Source organism: Salmo salar, chromosome ssa13 (assembly GCF_905237065.1).
Source record: "Salmo salar chromosome ssa13, Ssal_v3.1, whole genome shotgun sequence".
In the NCBI taxonomy this organism is placed as follows: domain Eukaryota; kingdom Metazoa; phylum Chordata; class Actinopteri; order Salmoniformes; family Salmonidae; genus Salmo; species Salmo salar.
The window spans coordinates 27606333-27628438 of record NC_059454.1 but is presented as its reverse complement, the minus strand read 5'-3'; the positions used below and the strand labels follow the sequence as shown (position 1 = coordinate 27628438).

Here is a 22106-nt window from a genome sequence, read left to right as displayed (position 1 = left end):
AGCACAGAACAATTCCCCACAACCCCAAAGACAAACACACACACCTATATAGGACTTCCAATCAAAGGCAACTATACACACCTGCCTTCAATTGGAAGTCCCAATCATCCACCCAACATTTAACCAACACAAACATGCCACGTCCTGACCCCAAAACTAAAACACTAGCTCCATCTGCTGGTCAGGACGTGACAGTACCCCCCCCTCAAGGTGCAGACCCCGGAATGCACCTACCAACAAAAAACCCCAACACAAAACCCATAAACAATAACCCTAAAACAATAAGGGAGGGAAGGGAGGGTGGCTGCCGTCACCGACGGCACTGTGCTACACCCTCCCTCCCCAACCCACCTATCCTGGAGGTGGCTCAGGTGCAGGGCGTGGACCTTGCTCCACCGTCGGCGTAGCCCACTTCGGTGGCGCTGCTAGCTGCGCCAGGCAGATGGGCCACTGGGGCTGACCCTGGCAGACGGACCACTCGTGCTGGGCCGGAGGACAGGAGGGCCCCTCGGGCTGGGCCGGGGAACAGGAGGGCCCCTCGGGCTGGGCCGGGGGACAGGAGGGCCCCTCGGGCTGGGCCGGGGGACAGGAGGGCCCCCTCGGGCTGGGCCGGGGACAGGAGGGCCCCTCGGGCTGGGCCGGGGGACAGGAGGGCCCCTCGGGCTGGGCCGGGGGACAGGAGGGCCCCTCGGGCTGGGCCGGGGACAGGAGGGCCCCTCGGGCTGGGCCGGGGGACAGGAGGGCCCTTCGGGCTGGGCCGGGGGACAGGAGGGCCCCTCGGGCTGGGCCGGGGGACAGGAGGGCCCCTCGGGCTGGGCCGGGGGACAGGAGGGCCCCTCGGGCTGGGCCGGGGAACAGGAGGGCCCCTCGGGCTGGGCCGGGGACAGGAGGGCCCCTCGGGCTGGGCCGGGGGACAGGAGGGCCCCTCGGGCTGGGCCGGGGGACAGGAGGGCCCCTCGGGCTGGGCCGGGGAACAGGAGGGCCCCTCGGGCTGGGCCGGGGGACAGGCTGGCCCCTCGGGACGGTCAGGGCAGTCTGGCCACTCGGGACGGTCAGGGCAGTCTGGCCACTCGGGACGGTCAGGGCAGTCTGGCCACTCGGGACGGTCAGGGCAGTCTGGCCACTCCGGCAGGTCAGGGCAGTCTGGCCACTCCGGCAGGTCAGGGCAGTCTGGCCACTCCGGCAGGTCACGGCAGTCTGGCCACTCCGGCAGGTCAGGGCAGTCTGGCCACTCCGGCAGTTCAGGGCAGTCTGGCCACTCCGGCAGTTCAGCGCAGTCAAGTCTACCAGGGCGCAGACTGCCGGTGGTGTCGGGGTGGCCCGCCCAGTCTGGCCACTCCGGCAGTTCAGCGCAGTCTGACCTCTCTGGCGACTGTTGACTGGCGGGCAGCTCTGACGACTGTTGACTGGCGGGCAGCTCTGACGACTGTTGACTGGCGGGCAGCTCTGACGACTGTTGACTGGCGGGCAGCTCTGGTGACGACTGTTGACTGGCGGGCAGCTCTGGTGACGACTGTTGACTGGCGGGCAGCTCTGGTGACGACTGTTGACTGGCGGGCAGCTCTGGTGACGACTGTTGACTGGCGGGCAGCTCTGGTGACGACTGTTGACTGGCGGGCAGCTCTGGTGACGACTGTTGACTAGCGGGCAGCTCTGGTGACGACTGTTGACTGGCGGGCAGCTCTGGTGACGACCGTTGACTGGCGGGCAGCTCTGGCGACTGTTGACTGGCGGGCAGCTCTTGCCCCGTCAAACAGCCCTTGTGCCCCCCCCTAAAAAATTCTTGGGGGTGCCTCTCGGTCTCCCTTACCTCGCCAGCCTTCTTCCGCTGCTTGGTCCTTTGTTAGTGGGGAATTCTGTCATAAAATAAGTTGTACTCATCCTTGAAAATGTCGTACTGGAGAGAAGAGGACCAAGGCGCAGCGAGACTGTGAATACTCATACTTTAATAGACTCCAGTAAGGCATCCACAGGAAAACAATAACACGACAATAACAGTCTGACTAGGCACACGGCTAAGCACAGAACAATTCCCCACAACCCCAAAGACAAACACACACACCTATATAGGACTTCCAATCAAAGGCAACTATACACACCTGCCTTCAATTGGAAGTCCCAATCATCCACCCAACATTTAACCAACACAAACATGCCACGTCCTGACCCCAAAACTAAAACACTAGCTCCATCTGCTGGTCAGGACGTGACAGTACCCCCCCCTCAAGGTGCAGACCCCGGAATGCACCTACCAACAAAAAACCCCAACACAAAACCCATAAACAATAACCCTAAAACAATAAGGGAGGGAAGGGAGGGTGGCTGCCGTCACCGACGGCACTGTGCTACACCCTCCCTCCCCAACCCACCTATCCTGGAGGTGGCTCAGGTGCAGGGCGTGGACCTTGCTCCACCGTCGGCGTAGCCCACTTCGGTGGCGCTGCTAGCTGCGCCAGGCAGATGGGCCACTGGGGCTGACCCTGGCAGACGGACCACTCGTGCTGGGCCGGAGGACAGGAGGGCCCCTCGGGCTGGGCCGGGGAACAGGAGGGCCCCTCGGGCTGGGCCGGGGGACAGGAGGGCCCCTCGGGCTGGGCCGGGGGACAGGAGGGCCCCTCGGGCTGGGCCGGGGGACAGGAGGGCCCTTCGGGCTGGGCCGGGGGACAGGAGGGCCCCTCGGGCTGGGCCGGGGGACAGGAGGGCCCTTCGGGCTGGGCCGGGGGACAGGAGGGCCCCTCGGGCTGGGCCGGGGGACAGGAGGGCCCCTCGGGCTGGGCCGGGGACAGGAGGGCCCCTCGGGCTGGGCCGGGGACAGGAGGGCCCCTCGGGCTGGGCCGGGGGACAGGAGGGCCCCTCGGGCTGGGCCGGGGGACAGGAGGGCCCCTCGGGCTGGGCCGGGGACAGGAGGGCCCCTCGGGCTGGGCCGGGGAACAGGAGGGCCCCTCGGGCTGGGCCGGGGAACAGGAGGGCCCCTCGGGCTGGGCCGGGGGACAGGCTGGCCCCTCGGGACGGTCAGGGCAGTCTGGCCACTCGGGACGGTCAGGGCAGTCTGGCCACTCGGGACGGTCAGGGCAGTCTGGCCACTCGGGACGGTCAGGGCAGTCTGGCCACTCGGGACGGTCAGGGCAGTCTGGCCACTCCGGCAGGTCAGGGCAGTCTGGCCACTCCGGCAGGTCAGGGCAGTCTGGCCACTGCGGCAGGTCAAGGCAGTCTGGCCACTGCGGCAGGTCAAGGCAGTCTGGCCACTCCGGCAGTTCAGGGCAGTCTGGCCACTCCGGCAGTTCAGCGCAGTCTGGCCACTCCGGCAGTTCAGCGCTCCGGCAGTTCAGCGCAGTCTGGCCACTCCGGCAGTTCAGCGCAGTCTGACCTCTCTGGCGACTGTTGACTGGCGGGCAGCTCTGACGACTGCGGCGGGCAGCTCTGACGACTGTTGACTGGCGGGCAGCTCTGACGACTGTTGACTGGCGGGCAGCTCTGGTGACGACTGTTGACTGGCGGGCAGCTCTGGTGACGACTGTTGACTGGCGGGCAGCTCTGGTGACGACTGTTGACTGGCGGGCAGCTCTGGTGACGACTGTTGACTGGCGGGCAGCTCTGGTGACGACTGTTGACTAGCGGGCAGCTCTGGTGACGACTGTTGACTGGCGGGCAGCTCTGGTGACGACCGTTGACTGGCGGGCAGCTCTGGCGACTGTTGACTGGCGGGCAGCTCTTGCCCCGTCAAACAGCCCTTGTGCCCCCCCTAAAAAATTCTTGGGGGTGCCTCTCGGTCTCCCTTACCTCGCCAGCCTTCTTCCGCTGCTTGGTCCTTTGTTGGTGGGGAATTCTGTCATAAAATAAGTTGTACTCATCCTTGAAAATGTCGTACTGGAGAGAAGAGGACCAAGGCGCAGCGAGACTGTGAATACTCATACTTTAATAGACTCCAGTAAGGCATCCACAGGAAAACAATAACACGACAATAACAGTCTGACTAGGCACACGGCTAAGCACAGAACAATTCCCCACAACCCCAAAGACAAACACACACACCTATATAGGACTTCCAATCAAAGGCAACTATACACACCTGCCTTCAATTGGAAGTCCCAATCATCCACCCAACATTTAACCAACACAAACATGCCACGTCCTGACCCCAAAACTAAAACACTAGCTCCATCTGCTGGTCAGGACGTGACATCTCCAATCCAAAATTAAATCTAGAATCGGCTTCCTGTTTCGCAACAAAGCATCCTTCACTCATGCTGCCAAACATACCCTCATAAAACGGACTATCTTACCGATCCTCGACTTCGGCAATGTCATTTACAAAATAGCCTCCAACACTCTAATCAGCAAATTGGATGCAGTCTATCACAGTGCCATCCGTTTTGTCACCAAAGCCCCATATACCACCCACCATTGCGACCTGTTTGCTCTAATCGGCTGGCCCTCGCTTCATATTCGTCGCCAAACCCACTGGCTACAGGTCATCTATAAGTCTTTGCTAGGTAAAGCTCCACTTTATCTCAGCTCACTGGTCACCATAGCAGCACCCACCCGAAGCATGCACTCCAGCAGGTATACTTCACTGGTCACCCCCAAAGCCAATTCCTGATTTGGCCGCCTTTCCTTCCAGTTCTCTGCTGCCAATGACTGGAACGAATTGCAAAAATCACTGAAGCTGGAGACTCATATCTCCCTCAATAACTTTAAGCACCAGCTGTCAGAGCAGCTCACAGATCACTGCATCTGTACATAGCCCATCTGTAAATAGCCCATGCAACTACCCTCATCCCCATACTGTTATTTTTTTTGTGCTCCTTTGCACCCCAGTATCTCTACCTGCACATTCATCTTCTGCCCATCTATCACTCCAGTGTTTAATTGCTAAATTGTAATTATTTTGCCACTATGGCCTATTTATTGCCTTATCTTACCTCATTTGCACACACATAGACTTTTTTTCTATTGTGTTATTGACTGTATGTTTATTTATTCCATGTGTAACTCTGTGTTGTTGTTTGTGTCGCACTGCTTTGCTTTATCTTGGCCAGGTCGCAGTTGTAAATGAGAATTTGTTCTCAACTAGCCTACCTGGTTAAATAAAGGTGAAATAAATCAAAATAAAAAATAAAAAAATATATATATATATATATATATATTTATATATAATATATATATATATATATATATATATATATATATATATATATATATATATATATATATATATATTATTTTGATTTATTTCATAAAATGTATTTTATAAATCAAAATAAAATATATATATATTTTCACCTTTATTTAACCAGGTAGGCTAGTTGAGAACAAATTCTCATTTACAACTGCGACCTGGCCAAGATAAAGCAAAGCATATATACTAAATAATATATGCTTGAAATTAGTTTTGATTAAGAATGAACCATTATCATGCAGCTGTCTTGGAACATGGGATAAAAAATACATGTCATCTATGCACTAAGCGAATGGAGGACACTTTTCCCGTGGTTAATTTTCATGCAATCCAGGTACTGTAGGCTATACTCCTGTTGTAAAGCAAAGCGATGTGCTTAATATTAGGAAAGTTGATAAATAAATATAGTAGGCCTAGCCTATAGAAAGCTGATGGGATCCTCCTCTTTTTAATAGAGGCCATCACTCTGTTTTCTCACAATTGCATAGCCTATAGAAATGTTGCGCAACATGAGTTCTTGGGCTCTCATGAAGTGTTTGAAAACATTTGCATTGATGTACGAAAAAAGTATGAAAATGTATGCACTCGTTACTGTAAGTCTCTCTGGATAATAGCATCTGCTAAATGACTAAAATGTACAAATCTAAATGTAATGTCAGAGTGATTAGAGGGACAATAGAGTGCTGAGTACCAGGCAGTTAGCAAGTATGGTAGGCTACTAATGACCATCAGCAGCATCAGAGCTTGGAGAAGCCTAATTACCGTGACTAAACGGTCACGTGGAATTTGACTGCAGTCATGACTGGTGACCGCCGGTGTGGCGGTAATACGGTCACCGTAACAGTCCTAGACCAAACCTTTGGTATCATTCCTGAATGGAAAATACAGTTACTTCTAAATTTCCATGGGTGCAGTGCAGTGCTTAGAAAAGGTAAGCAGAGGTACATGGGTTGTGAGATCACAGCTTTCATTCACTGTAGATAGAAAGGGTATGAATAAAAAGCAGAGGCTGTTCTTGGGCAATAAACCACAGTGACGAAAATAGGACACCACAGTGCCTGTTTAATGTGCCATAACAAACCAATTGAAAAGGATGGGACTATTGACTGTGAATAATACCCATCTCTGAACAAATCATCACAGCAGGCTACTGTTAACTTAGAAGTCATGTTGAGGAAAATCTGTGGAATTTAAGTGCTGCTGCCCTGACTGGGTCAGAAATGGTAGAGGTTGGCATGTTCTCTCATCTTCATGTTTGGCAGTCAGAGTATGAGACTGTGACACCTGTGGCCCCTGCAGATGAATACTGGTAGACAGGTCAGAGCTGAGCAGACAGCCTATATTACAAAACGTGCCTATAAACCCAGTCAAGTCAAGAAGGTACAAATTGGAATTTAGATTTGTGGGAACAACCATCCAGGACAAAACTATAGCCATGAGTAGGGTGTCTCTGGTCATGGACAATCAGTTAACAGAGACAACCAACACCATCGAACACTCCATGCAGGTTGCTGTTTCAACGCAGGTAGTTGTAACAGCTGGGTAAGCATTTAAAGGCACTGACACACACACAGACATATGCCCGACACACACACACACACACACACACAGCTATTTTAAAACCCTTTTCAATGACTAAGACAAGGACCAAGCTCAACCACTGGGAGCCACTATGCCTTTAATAGATCAGTGCAGGGGATGCTATAGCCTACTACAGTAGCCTAGTATGACGCTCTTTTAAGGGAGGGATTTTTTTATTGACACACATACATACATTTGATCTGTGTCAGTCATAATGAACGTGGCAATTGGGGCCCATGCATGCAAATCTAAGAAACATACTGTGATTAAAACCTTCAGGCCTACATCCTTACAAACGCAAAGGCTGTCACGCCTGCTCCCGCTCCCCCTCTCTGTCCATCATTATGCACACCAATCACCATTGTTACATGCATCAGCACTTCATGGGACTCACCTGGACTCTATTACCATTGATTGCCTCCCTTATATCTGTTTCTTCCCCGTGTCTGCATTAACGTTGTTTTGTTCCCCTTATCAAAACGCTGTCCTTGTTTTGTTTCATGTCTGTTATTTATTAAATATTCACTCCCTGTACTTGCTTCTCGTCTCCCAGCGTCTGTCCTCACAAAAGCACGGTAGCGTGATAAGATGCACACCTCATCTCAACACATAATGAGTAGGCCTACTTATTACCAAGAACAGCCAGAGTCACTGTGATTTGTAGTTTGTTTGTAGTCCATTTAATGTTATGACAAGACTAGACGAAGGTGACATAAGGGTGATTTAGAACGAAACTAGAACAAAACAGTACCATGATTTGGGGAATTTTTACAAAATGTAATACATAGAAGGGTCCTTTGGAGGAAGGATTGTTGACATATATTTGGCATTTGTATCTTAAAGCATAATTGAGAAATAATTCCTAAGAGTTGGAACATTTGTGAGATTTTGGCCTTACCCAGGCCTACGTTAAGACTCCATAAGGTTTAGGGCTATCCTTATGGGCTATGCAGGAAAAATGGTTGTCATATAAAGATTTCCCGCCTACTTGAAAATAGGAGTCAAATTTTGATTTCAATAACAAGTTTCTTACATTAATATATGAATATTGAAAAATATAAACATGAATATTGCAAATATACAATTTTTGATTTGGCTAATCCAACAATAACATCTCCAATAGAGTGGTAACATCACCAATAGTGATAACATCACCAATAGAGTGAAATTCATTCCAACAGTCCAATAATATCTACTGCCTAAAGTAGCAAGACCATTGCCTAGATATATGCATTTCAAATGCTACTCATTATTGGACAGATTAGTAGAAGGAGTTATGATTATAATGTGTATGGCCCATAGGACATGGCTTAGATAAGCCTTGCGTTTCAGAATACCATTTGACAGAGCTTAAATTCTCAAATAGCTGTCTTTAGAGATCCAGATTGCATTGAGACATATGCACGAAAAAAATCAAATGTAAACGCCCTACACCACCCTTGGCCAATTGGCTACATTCAGAAAGAAAGGGGTCCATGGACCACACTTTGAGAACCCCTGGTCTAGCCTATTAGACTATATAATGATGGATATGCTGAGTTAGGCTACACATTATCATCATGCCAGGAATGTCTGTCTTTCTACAACACAATGTTAAAATCTAAATAATCAAAGGACTGATCATTCGATGTATTTTGTTATTAAATGTTTGTTATTCATTGCTTATGAATGTCATTCTGCAAAGCATCCCGACACTGATGCGAGCTGGTACCCACAACATCTGAAGATGGGGTCGTTTGCACATCATTATCGAAAGAGTGGCGACACTGACATGAATGTCTTACGATAGCCGAACTACTACTAGGCTACACACACATGTAGCAGCAATAGCTTCTCCCGTGCAAACACCAATGCGGAAACGAAGGAGCTCGAGCATCCTTTATGACAACCTCGAAATAAACTCAAATTCAGTGGAGGGTCATGTCCTCTAACGCTATAATTGCATGGTTTTACTTTTTACCAATGACATTACACTTGATGTAGGGGAAATGCTACCCATTTCGCATTATATGATATGAATGACACGTCCCAACTGCGAACCCATGATAGGCAAAAACCAAGTAAATTGTAAAAGCTTGTCAAATCCAACTGCCGAATCCTAACTGCATCGTTTCACTACACAACGAGCAGATATAAAGCATCGTATGCAATGTAAAGTGTATAAGGATATCAAATCTATCATTTTTCTTGATACTTGATAAGAACTGCACGGTTGCTTATGACAGGTCTTACCTATTCATCCCCGGTCCGCCACCCATTCCTCCCCCGGCAACAGCACCATTGGCGGGCTTGATGTGCTGTCCAGAGCCCGGTGCTGAAAACGAACCGGGAGCTCCAACCATAGAGATGGAGCCCGGTTCTCCGGGTTGTCCGCTTCCCTCGATGCTTCCTTCGTTGCCCATCGTCTCTGGTTAGGAGACCAAGGAGACTAATTGTATTATTCGACAGTTTTTATACTGATATTAACATAGAAAGCTCAGAGGAGCGAACTCAGCGATGTTGCTCATCCACCGCCATCATCACCTACGATCCAGAGACGTGCGTGGGGCACGCGCACAGATGCGAGAAACAGCCAGGGCACGAGCGCCGGTGCTGACGCTGAGATTGGCGTGCGCGTCGATATATCAGACTATTCTCATGTTTCTTGGAGGAGAGGGAGCGCCCAGAGATCTTGTGATGATGATGATCTGTTTGTTATCTGTTGTAGGCTGCTGATGTAGGCATCATGTGAAGGACACATCCACCACCAAACGCACCAACATGAATTAGTTCATCAAATAACCATAACCATAGCACATGCGGCCTAGGCTTGCATACTGGCCACCAACTACACCAATGAAGTTAATGCATCCAGTACTATGATATTTTCACATGAAAATAGCACTTGATATGTATGATACTTCTGTAGCCTAGGCCTAGAGCAACATAATATCTTTTAAAATAATTTGAAGAATATAGGCCAACATTTATTTACTAAATATTATATAACAACAAAAACAAAAAATAGGGTATAGACTAATAAATTGGACAGTGCTGGATTAGGCCCTACAAACCGGGCATTAAGGGCACATGCCTTGGCGCCCAGACCTCCAGGGGGACCCCACTGATTTTGTTATAAAGTTTGAGTTACTCTGATAGCATAAGAACACGACATAAGCCATGGCAAAACGTGTAGAATTGCAGTAAATTTGTTTTAAAATGGCAACATTTTCCTCTGCCACTAAGAGGGGGGCCTCTAAAATGTTCTTGCCCAGGGCCCCAGATTTGGTTAGTCCGGCCCTGAGTGTGGAGGGAAGGCTTCATTTCCTCTACACATCTTCAATAGATACAGTACCTCTGATTTGAGTAAAGAGGAGTCTTTCCTTTATTGAATTGGTCTTCAAAGCCAGGCACCTTTCCTACACAAAAAAACATATAGACCTACACTCTTAGAAATATGGCTACAGTTAAAAATTATCAAAATATACATAATGTACCTTCAGAGGTACACAAATATCAAATTGTATTTGTCACATGCGCCGAATACAACAGATGTAGACCTTATAGTGAAATACTTACTTACAAGCCCTTAACCAACAACACAGTTTTAAGAAAAATAAGTGTTAAGTAACAAATTAAATAAACAATTAAAAAATAATTAAAGAGCAGCAGTAAAATAAGTAGCGAGGCTTTATACAGGGGGTACCGGTACTGAGTCAATGTGGAGGCTATATACAGGGGGTACCGGTACTGAGTCAATGTGCGGGGGTACAGGGTAGTCGAGGTAATTTAGGTCATATGTACATGTAGGTAGAGTTAAATTCACTATGCATAGATAAGATAATAAACAGAGAGTAGCAGCAGCGTAAAAGAGGGGGTGGATAGCCATAGTCTGGATAGCCATTTGATTAGCTGTTCAGGAGTCTTATGGCTTCGGGGTAAAAGCTGTTAAGAAGCCTTTTGGACATAGACTTGGCGCTCCAGTACTGCTTGCCGGTAGCAGGGAGAACAGTCTATGACTAGGGTGGCTGGAGTCCTTGACAATTTTTAGGGCCTTCCTCTGGCACCGCCTGGTTGGCAGGTACAGGGCCGTATGCACTGCCCTCTGTAGTGCCTTGCAGTCGAAGGCCGAGTAGTTGCCATACCAGACAGTGATGCAACCAATCAGGATGCTCTCGATGCTGTAGCTGTAGAACCTTTTGAGGATCTGAGGACCCATGCCAAATATTTTCAGTCTCCTGAGGAGGAATAGGCTTTGTCGTGCCCTCTTCACGACTGTCTATAAGCTTACATGGTACTGTTCGGTACCATTTAGTGTACATGTGCGGATACAATAAAAAAAATTGCTCCCAATATTCTGAATATAAAAAGGTACACTCAGTGGTGATCCGTTATTCAGGACAGGTGGGGCTCTGTTTTGAGCCCTATATTTTTAGCTAAAATTTTGGGGAGGGGTTTGACTGTTTTGCATGTTATTTTAGCATTAATACGTGTCACATATCAATTTGCAAACAATGTAAACTCAAAATAATTGTACTGAATAAAGCCACATACAAAAATTTTTTTGAGTAAGGCAGCTCCATAATCCAGGTGTTTCAGCCTAGCTCAGTGCTTTTTGTGATGATGGGGCAGCCAGGGAAAATAGGGAGCATAGGGGTTGGTAATGTTCTCTAGTTGCACCATGACTGGCTCAGTGTTCTGTCACTCATGGGGACACTACGTCACCGCCAAATCTACGGGTAGAGCTTAAACATTCAAGCCCCTTGGGTGCTGCCATAGAGTTACATTAGAAGTGCCCATCCAAGAAAGCTCAAGGTCATTGGCCACAGATAAAATGACTTCAAATCACGTTATATCTACAGAAGCTTTGATTGGACGGATCATGTCAACATCATACTTTCAAAATCTTAGCTAGCCTCTCTAGGGTAGGTGGGACGAAATCGTCCCACCTACTCAACAGCCAGTGGAATCCCGTGGCGCATTATTCAAATACCTTAGAAATGCTATTACTTCAATTTCTCAAACATATGACTATTTTACACCATTTTAAAGACAAGACTCTCGTTAATCTAACCACACTGTCCGATTTCAAAAAGGCTTTACAACGAAAGCAAAACATTAGATTATGTCAGCAGAGTACCCAGCCAGAAATAATCAGACACCCATTTTTCAAGCTAGCATATAATGTCACATAAATCCAAACCACAGCTAAATGCAGCACTAACCTTTGATGATCTTCATCAGATGACAATCCTAGGACATTATGTTATACAATACATGCATGTTTTGTTCAATCAAGTTCATATTTATATCAAAAACCAGCTTTGTACATTAGCATGTGACGTTCAGAACTAGCATACCCACCGCAAACTTCCGGTGAATTTACTAAATTACTCACGATAAACGTTCACAAAAAACATAACAATTATTTTAAGAATTATAGATACAGAACTCCTTTATGCAATCGCTATGTCCGATTTTAAAATAGCTTTTCGGTGAAAGCACATTTTGCAATATTCTGAGTAGATAGCCCAGCCATCACGGGCTAGCTATTTAGACACCCACCAAGTTTAGCCCTCACCAAAGTCAGATTTACTATAAGAAAAATTGGATTACCTTTGCTGTTCTTCGTCAGAATGCACTCCCAGGACTTCTACTTCAATAACAAATGTTGGTTTGGTTCAAAATAATCCATAGTTATGTTCAAATATCCTCTGTTTTGTTCGTGCATTCAAGACACTATCCGAAGGGTGACGAAGGGGGACGCGCCCGACGCGTTTCGTGACAAAGAAATTCTAAATATTCCATTACCGTACTTCGAAGCATGTCAACCACTGTTTAAAATCAATATTTACGCTATTTTTCTCGTAAAAAAGCCAGGGGCTGCAAAGACATCATTCAGCTTTTTGCCGCCTTCTGAGAGCCTATGGGAGCCGTAGGAAGTGTCACGTTACAGCAGAGATCCTCAGTTTTCAATAAAGAGAGTGTAGAAGCCCAAGAAATGGTCAGACAGGCCACTTCCTGTAAGGAATCTTCTCAGGTTTTTGCCTGCCATATGAGTTCTGTTATACTCACAGACACCATTCAAACAGTTTTAGAAACGTTAGGGTGTTTTCTATCCAAAGCCAATAATTATATGCATATTCTAGTTTCTGGGCAGTAGTAATAACCAGATTAAATCGGGTACGTTTTTTATCCGGCCGTGCAAATACTGCCCCCTATCCCCAACAGGCTAGCAGTTATCATCTTGAAGCAAGTCGACAATCTACTGGCAAATTCGGAACTAGGAAATCTGACTTCAGTGTGTTCAAGACAACTGGGAACTCGAGAAAAAACAAGCTCTGACTGGGAAAAGACGTTTTGAATGGTCATCCAACTCAGAATTGTAAGTTGGGAACTCGGCCTCTTTCTAGAGCTATGACCTGAAGATCACTGGCGTCATCATGATTCGACCTTGTTTTTTTTTTGAGTTCCCAGTTGTCTTGAAAGCACCATATATCCAGAGAATGGCAGGAAGTTTGATGACAACATTTTCCATGAAGGACCGCCACGCCACCTTTCTGTTCAAGTGAGCACAGCACAACAAGGTGAGACCAAAAATGTCTTGTATGCTGCTGCACAAATTATGTAATATACCAGGTAGATATCTAATTTCTCTAATCTGCTTACCATTCCCTTGTGCCATAGTTTGTACATCGCAGTTGTCAGTAGAAACCAAATTTGTTTAAGCAAGTCAGCCATATCAGCTATGTTTTTTTAAAAGGCAGTAAATAAGTCTGAATGAACTGTTTCACTGCCAGACAAGGCTCCACTGATAGCCAGGTGTAGCAGTGGTAAGGTGTTGGGACTCAGCTGTTGGGACAGCTTTATATGGGCCCTAACAGTTTGTGGGTACCATTTGTCACTGTTATAGTGCAATCAATGTATTGTTTAGTGTTGTGTTGTGTAGTGGCTTTGCTGGCCCCACCAAGATTTACATGCTAAAATCATCACTGGGTACAATCATCACACATTCTCAAAAACCACACCCATCATTATCATATTTTCCACAATTGTTTCTTTCAATATGTGTGTTTTTGCATGCACATTGATTAATTGATCTTATGCTACTCAAAGATAAATATATATTTTTTGTTAACAAATCCAATCGGTTAGCAGTTGGATTTATTGCACACATTACTGAGATGGTTGTTCCCGTTTAGAGGGTTTAGGTAGTCTCATTTATACATTTTTCTCACCTTGCAGTCAAATGCAGGTTGTGGTGATTTATTTCGAGCTATCCTAACTCTGGCTGGTTTCCAATAGGAATTACATATCACTTCACAAGGCAGCATAATGTGACTTGCCCAATGCGAGTTTCAGACCACTGTGTTTGGGTAAAACTAAGCTGTCAAAGTGTGGCCTTATGATATAGTATGTAATGTATTGTCATACAGTGTTTAATTTCAATTATAAAATATTCACTTAGGCACCTACTTGGTAAAGGCTACAGGACTGAAAGACATTGAATGCAACAACCATGTCTCTGTCACTAGTACTGGTAACTCTAAAATTCACTTGAAAGGCACCCTGGGAAAAATGCAAGTAAGGCTTTACCACCCTTTGTTAAAACAACACACCAAAAACATTTTTAGTGGTACATTTTTGCCACTTAAAGGAACAAATGGCTTTGTCACTGTGGTCGTAGCCTAAAAAGTAACTTTGTACCTTTTCCAAATGTACATTTTTGTACCTGTACTATCATGTTCCCCTACGGTACACTATTGGCTCTTTTATTAAGGTACAAACTGCAAGGGTACAACTAAACTCAGCAAAAAAAGAAACGTCCTCTCACTGTCAACTGCGTTTATTTTCAGCAAACTTAACATGTGTAAATATTTGTATGAACATAACAAGATTCAACAACTGCGACATAAACTGAACAAGTTCCACAGACATGTGACTAACAGAAATGGAATAATGTGTCCCTGAACAAAGGGGGGTCCAAATCAAAAGTAACGGTCAGTATCTGTGTGGCCACCAGCTGCATTAAGTACTGCAGTGCATCTCCTCCTCATGGACTGCACCAGATTTGCCCGTTATTGCTGTGAGATGTTACTCCACTCTCCACCAAGGCACCTGCAAGTTCCCAGACATTTCTGGGGGGAATGGCCCTAGCCCTCACCCTCCGATCCAACAAGTCCCAGACGTGCTCAATGGGATTGAAATCCGGGCTTGTAGCTGGCCATGGCAGAACACTGACATTCTTGTCTTGCATGTACATACTACCTCAATCAGCCTGACTAACCGGTGTCTGTATGTAGCCTCGCTACTGTTTTTCACGGTCTTTTTACTGTTGTTTTTATTTCTTTACTTACCTATTGTTCACCTAATACCTTTTTTGCACTATTGGTTAGAGCCTGTAAGTAAGCATTTCACTGTAAGGTCTACACCTGTTGTATTCGGCGCACGTGACAAACTTTGATTTGATTTGAAATCACACACAGAATGAGCAGTATGGCTGGTGGCATTGTCATGCTGGAGGGTCATGTCAGGATGAGCCTGCAGGAAGGGTACCACATTAGGGAGGAGGATGTCTTCCCTGTAACGCACAGCGTTGAGATTGCCTGCAATGACAACAAGCTCAGTCTGATGCTGTGACACACCGCTCCAGACCATGACGGACCCTCCACCTCCAAATCGATTCTGCTCCAGAGTACAGGCCTCAGTGTAACGCTCATTCCTTCGATGATAAACGCAAATCCAACCATCACCCCTCGTGAGACAAAACCGCGACTCGTCAGTGAGAGCACTTTTTGCCAGTCCTGTCTGCCCATAGGCGACGTTGTCGCCGGTGATGTCTGGTGAGGACCTGCCTTACAACAGGCCTACAAGCCCTCAGTCCAGCCTCTCTCAGCCTATTGCGGACAGTCTGAGCACTGATGGAGGGATTGTGCGTTCCTGGTGTAACTCGGGCAGTTGTTGTTGCCATCCTGTACCTGTCCCGCAGCTGTGATGTTAGGATGTACCGATCCTGTGCAGGTGTTGTTACACGTGGTCTGCCACTGCGAGGACGATCAGCTGTCCATCCTGTTTCCCTGTAGCACTGTCTTAGGCGTCTCACAGTACGGACATTGCAATTTATTGCCCTGGCCATATCTGCAGTCCTCATGCCTCCTTGCAGCATGCCTAAGGCACGTTCACGCAGATGAGCAGGGACCCTGGGCATCTTTCTTTTGCTGTTTTTCAGAGTCAGTAGAAAGGCTTCTTTAGTGTCCTAAGTTTTCATAACTGTGACCTTAATTGCCTACCGTCTGTAAGCTGTTAGTGTCTTAACAACCTTTCCACAGGTGTATGTTTAGTAATTGTTTATGGTTCATTGAACAAGCATGGGAAACAGTGTTAAAACCCTTTACACTGAAGATCTGTGAAGTTAATTTGTAAATATCCAAATATCTTTCTAAGACATTGTCCTGAAAAAGGGACGTTTCTTTTTTTTGTTGAGTTTATGTACCTACAACTAAAGGTACAAAGGACGTACCTTACAGGGTACCATGACAGTGTTTTTACCCCTTTAAGAACAAATCTAAACCTTTATTTCTGTGAGTGTATCAATACTTATGGTAACTTCAATGTCCTCTTTGAGCAGGAAATGAACACAGTAGCTCTCTCAAGCTACTGCAGGACTAGCTTTGTTCCAGGTCGTTTGTGCGCATTCCTTCACTACCTCAGGTCCAGGGCTAGAGCAATATTTCTTTTGTGTCGCTAAGACCTTAAGAACCCCAATAATACAGATTAATAAATCACGTCAGGTTACAGCCCCACTTCAAGGTTGATCAAATCTCTTTTATGTTAAATAAACAATTACTTTGTTCCTAAACTTCCATCCACCATCAGAGCTGCTATTCTGATCCAAAGCCATCAAATAATCTGCCAATGGCCAGCAAAGCATCTTGGATGGACAGCCTCAGGCATTATCAGTCACACTGATGATATGGAGGTTGTGGCGCATACTTAAGGAGATAGAAATTAGGCATGTGCCAACACACCACTCCACCTCAGGCGGCACGAATGGGGAAAAACCATTGCCTTGGCTGGGATGATTGATTGGCAGTAAACTAAGTAAAATTAGGCATGTGCCAACACACCACTCCACCTCAGGCGGCACGAATGGGGAAATACCATTGGCTTGGCTGGGATGATTGATTGGCAGTAAGCCGGCCTTGATCAGCACTTTGGCTGCCCACCTGTTCCCTGGACCACAGAGAAGAGCAGAGGCTGGGCAGTGCCAGTCTGCCAGTAGTTTATCTGATCCCCCTCTCCCCCTTCCATCACAGTCAGACTAGACTACAGCTATAGACAGCAATGAACAGATCCCTTCTAAAGATTTTCTCTCTGTTTTCATTTGGACTGCAGTAGGCCTATCACTGGAATCTAAAACAGAACTTCATACCTGAAACTCCAAATGACTCGATCACCTTCACTACCGTATAATGAAGAACTTGTGTTGATCAATACACTGCCCCATAGGCCCGTCAACCACAGAGCAACCGGTCTATATCTGTCATATCAGTTTCAACATGATTAGGAAAGCCTGGGCATTACCAGAAGAGGAGAGTAAATGCGATGCCAGAGGAACACTTAGCACAGAGCCATATGTAGAAATACAGTATACTGTATATAGTTAAATATGGCTCTGAGAACAAGCCCTGCCTATATGAATTATATCCATATAGGCTATGGTATATAGCCTAGCCTAATCCACCTGGAATTTACAGGACACAACCCCTACCTATCCCTTTCATTAATGGGTTAATTCACTACCTGCCCTACATTGAGGTCTCTCCATCCCTCTCCACCACTCCCTCCCTCCTGCTACCTTTCCCTCTCTTCCCCTGGCCTCCCCATCTCACTCTCCACCTCTCCTCTCTCCCACAATAGAGTGGATATTTGACAGTCTCTCCCTGCTGTCTGAACAGAACATGTTGCTGGCGTGCCAATGCTGTATAAAGAAACCCATGGGAAATCTGAGAGACAGATGGCTGAGAGAGGGAGAGAAAGAGAGAGATCCTGAGCAAAGCAGTCAGTCACCACCACTGCAAGACATCCACATTTTCCTTACTGGGTAATTGAAGGCCCGTTTCTGACAACAAAAATATATCTACTCATAACATTGCAGAGGCTTGGTGGGAGCTGTGTTGAAAGATATTTTGACATTTGATTATGTTTGTGGCATATTGGAGTGTTGGAGCGGTTTCAGACTTCAGGACACTGCTGCAACAAGGGTTGTCTGAGGATAGGTTTGGGAGGGAGGAGAGTGAGTTTAAAACTCCACATCACCAGGTCCTCATTTCTCAAATTAGTCCAAATATGGTTTATAATTGCATAATAAAACAAGCTTATTAACCCCTCATGGTGATAACGTGGTATCATGCCAACAATGTACAAAACAGCCATGTGGTAATTCATATGGCATGTTAGCCCTATAAGCACTCTATAGGACAACTTACATCCTGTGATGGTATGGCTTGTAATACGCATGATGACGTAAGACCCTGATTTGATGTAAAACAGCATATGGCACCACTGAGAAATAAGCAGTGAGGCAGTCATCTGATTCTACAGTACAGAAGAAAAGCAGATGGAATTATCAAGGGTAAAATGCTCTGTTTGGTTCCTACAGGTCTATTTATTCCAGCTGTGCTCCAAAACAGATTTGTTATAATGAATTAAACTTAAAAGCATGGTGGCCTATAGCTACATGAGAGCATGTTTGGTGGTAACCATGGAACCTAAATGCTGGTCGGACTGCACTAGGAAAATTACCATGGGGAAGTTCCCCCATCTAGTGGAGGAATACCATCATTGCACTAACAGCTGCAAACAGCATCATTATCATCATCATCATCATCAGGAATGTGATAAATTGGTATAGAAGAACAAGGGTAGTCCACCTTCCTCCTGGAGAGCCACCCTCTTACAGGATTTTGTTCCAGTCCTAATTTAACACACTTGATCCTGCAATTTAGTTGTGTTCGTGTCAGTCTGGAGAAAAAGCCTGCACAATCAGTTGACATGTTTCATCATCCTTCTATACAAATACTACAGTAATCAATGTCAGAAACATTATTAAGGGTGTGTATGGTTTGGTTTCATTCTTAAACACAAACTTAAACATCTGATTCAATAAGTAAGGAAAGGTTACATGGCCCCAGGTAACCCCTGTTTAGGCCTACCAAAATAATCCTGGAATGGCAGTTGGGTATGATGCCTCTCTCAGCGCTAGGTGTATCGAGACCACTGTCAGAATGGGCCCTGCTTTGCTCTGTCTCACAGTAGAGGATTTAAAAACAAACAATGAAGAAGCACAGAAAACTGACAGAGGCTTGAAATGGAAGAAGGACTGCATCTCTCCCAGGAGGAGCTAGACTGGGCTGAAATGGGGTAATTCTAGGCACTGGTGGTGCAATGCTGCTGAATTTACATTGCAGAGCACAGCCCAGACTGCCTGCCTGACTGAGTGCCAGCCAAGGCTCGTTGTGATTGATGCAGGGGATCAGAGGAACAGTGATGGAAGCAACAACGACGGCTCCTCAGGAAATTGGAACAAGTTCACTGGCTCAGGGCCTTTAGCTCTCCGGCTACTTATTTTGGTCTCAATCTCCGACTACATTCACAAACCCTTCAGATCCCTGTCGAGGGAGTGGGAGACAGACAGAGGGTTTACTGACTGTATTTGAGCTAAGAGAAGAGTTATTATAGATGATAGACAGAATAGATAAACAGATGCCATCATAACATAGAACAGAATATTGGGGGAGAATAAACAGACAGAGAGAAAAGATTCAATGTGAAAGGGCCATACATTTGGTTTAACATCTGCATTGGTTTGACCCAAGTCTGATAGCTAGTAATGAACACTACATGTTCATGTTTTTAAATGTATGTCAATTGTAAAGTATTTTGTCTGAAATGTATTTTTATTATATGTCAGACACTAGTAAGACTAGCTGTCGCCATTGGGGTCGGCTAAGGGGGATCCTAATCAATCAAATCATATGGAAACCACGTTTGACTATGTTCCATAATTCCATTCCAGCCTTTACAATGAGCCCGTCCTCTTATAGCTCGTCCCACCAGCCTCCACTGGTGTCACCACACAGGCCCCTAGTCTTCATTGGGGTTTTTACCAAAGGGCCAGGGTTCCGGTCGAGAAGCATGGTTTAGACAGCACCTACAGTCTTGCTTCGGTACTGCAGTTTAACTGATGCCTGGCCCAGAAAGATAGCGAAGTCAGATTAGAAAATTCCTAATAACACACTTTTGTCATGACCTTTGTGCACAAAACATTCATTTAATTATTCTAATAATTGTCACTGGGGCCATTTTTTTTTCTCCATCACAGCCAAAGACATTAACATTTCATATTCATCCAACGTCTGCCATGTTTTTGCATGATTTTGTTGCTGCTGAAGCTGCTCCATGTGCGCGCTGATGCCGCATTCAAAACAACTGGGAACTCAGAACTGAGATTTAGGGAAATGTTTGACTTCCAAATTCAGTGCGTTCAAAATGACAGGGGACCCGAAAAAAAACGAGCTCCGACTGGGAAATAAATCGATTTGAACGGTCATCCAACTCAGAATTCCAACTCGGGAACTCGGGCCTCTTCTAGAGCTCCGACTTTCCGACCTGAAGACCACTGACTTCATGATTTGACCTCGTATTTTTCTGAGTTCCAAGTTGTTTTAATGCTGCATAAGTGCTAGTGTGTATGTGAAGTCGGCCGTGTAAACCGGATGCAAAATGAATATAGATGGTCCAGGAATCGGCATATGCGAACATGAGAATATTATGTTGAAAACAACAGTCGGACATTTTCTTTCTACCTAACATTAAAGGAGGGTTTTATAGATTTCTAAATGGCCTCCTATGGGTTCAAGGACCAATCACAATGGCAATACAAAACAAAACATATTGTGATTAGGGAATGGGTATAAAAAATCTGACCAATTGTATTTTAGACATAGACTGACCAATAGATTGTGGTTACATGTTATAGCCTACTGATAGTGGGCCTATATATTTTTTTAAAAGATTAAGATAACTTTTTTGTTCAATTGCCCACAAGGTCCAACTGAAATTTGACTTCTGGTTTTAACCCAACCCCTCCGAAAGACACACGGGCCTACCATGTTCTGTTATAATCTCCACCCTGCACAGCCAGAAGAGGACTGGCCACCCCTCATAGCCTGGTTCCTCTCTAGGTTTCTTCCTAGGTTTTTGGCCTTTCTAGGGAGTTTTTCCTAGGGAGTTTTTCCTAGCCACCGTGCTTCTTTCACATGCTTTGCTTGCTGTTTGGGGTTTTAGGCTGGGTTTCTGTACAGCACTTTGAGATATCAGCTGATGTACGAAGGGCTATATAAATAAATTTGATTTGATATACTGTTTTTTAGGAGAGGTGTGGGGGGCTGCCACGGGGAGTTGTTGTGGGTGGGTTAAGTGCCTTGCTCAAGGGCACAACAACAGGCGATGGCATCTAGAATCTGATACCAGCAATCCTCCACTTGCCAGCTCACTTGCCACCAGATTTTCAGATCTAACCTGGGATTCAATCTGGCAACCCTTCGGTTCCTGGCTCGCCTCTCTAACCTCTAGGCTACCTGCCGAGAGTTGAACATCTTAACTCTGAGTTTGTTTTTGTTTTTGCTCGAACGAATATGTTAATATGTATAATGTCACATGTGACATTGACAAAGAAGAAAAACCCTGCGACGAACCAGAAGTGCGTGAAAAGCGGGTTCATAACTAAATCAAGGACTGTTTAACATAATTGGCCAGTAGGGGGCGCCGCGAGAATTAGAGAATTTAGAGGTGATGGGGACTGCTTTCTGAAGATAATCCAGTAGACTACTAGCCTACTAAAGATGCTGCGTGAAATATATGGCAAAATACTCTGTTAATTACCATTCCATCGATCAATTAACTCAGAAATCAATGTGTTAGGTTACTGTGTAAGAAGAGAGAAAATGTAGACTTGGAAAAGCTTCCATGTCATTAATTGAAAACCCATAAGAATCGGACAACAATCTAAAATGGGTTCATTTTATGGTTTTGGCTGTTTGATATTTGATATTCAGGCCGCATTTAACATATTTCTTTATTTTGGTGGTATAGCAATTGGATATAAATTGTCTCTCTAAAGTGCAGTTGAGTCCAATGTGTAGCAAAAAATATGTGAATCAGCATAATAATTAGTTTGCTTGCACCTACTTGGTTGACGGCTTATTTAACTTTATGCATATTAATGTATTACGCAAAGATCATGTGTCTCAGTCAATTTCTTCGGCTGTGCTTTTCCGGAACTCTCGAATTGGTTTTTGTATTC

The 22106-nt window shown here is 46.0% G+C and overlaps 1 protein-coding gene across 3 annotated transcripts in view; it reads right to left on the bottom strand.

The window, feature by feature from the left end:
- Positions 1 to 9300, bottom strand: part of LOC106566792 (protein bassoon) — a 181409-nt gene extending 172109 nt beyond the window's left edge. For all 3 annotated transcript variants that reach the window (XM_014135182.2, XM_014135183.2, XM_014135185.2), the window contains exon 1: positions 8993 to 9300. In XM_014135182.2, the coding sequence (XP_013990657.2) occupies positions 8993 to 9162 (170 nt within the window). In that variant the 5' untranslated portion in view covers positions 9163 to 9300. The remainder of the gene's footprint in view (positions 1 to 8992) is intronic.
- Between the last annotated feature and the right edge of the window lie 12806 nt (positions 9301 to 22106).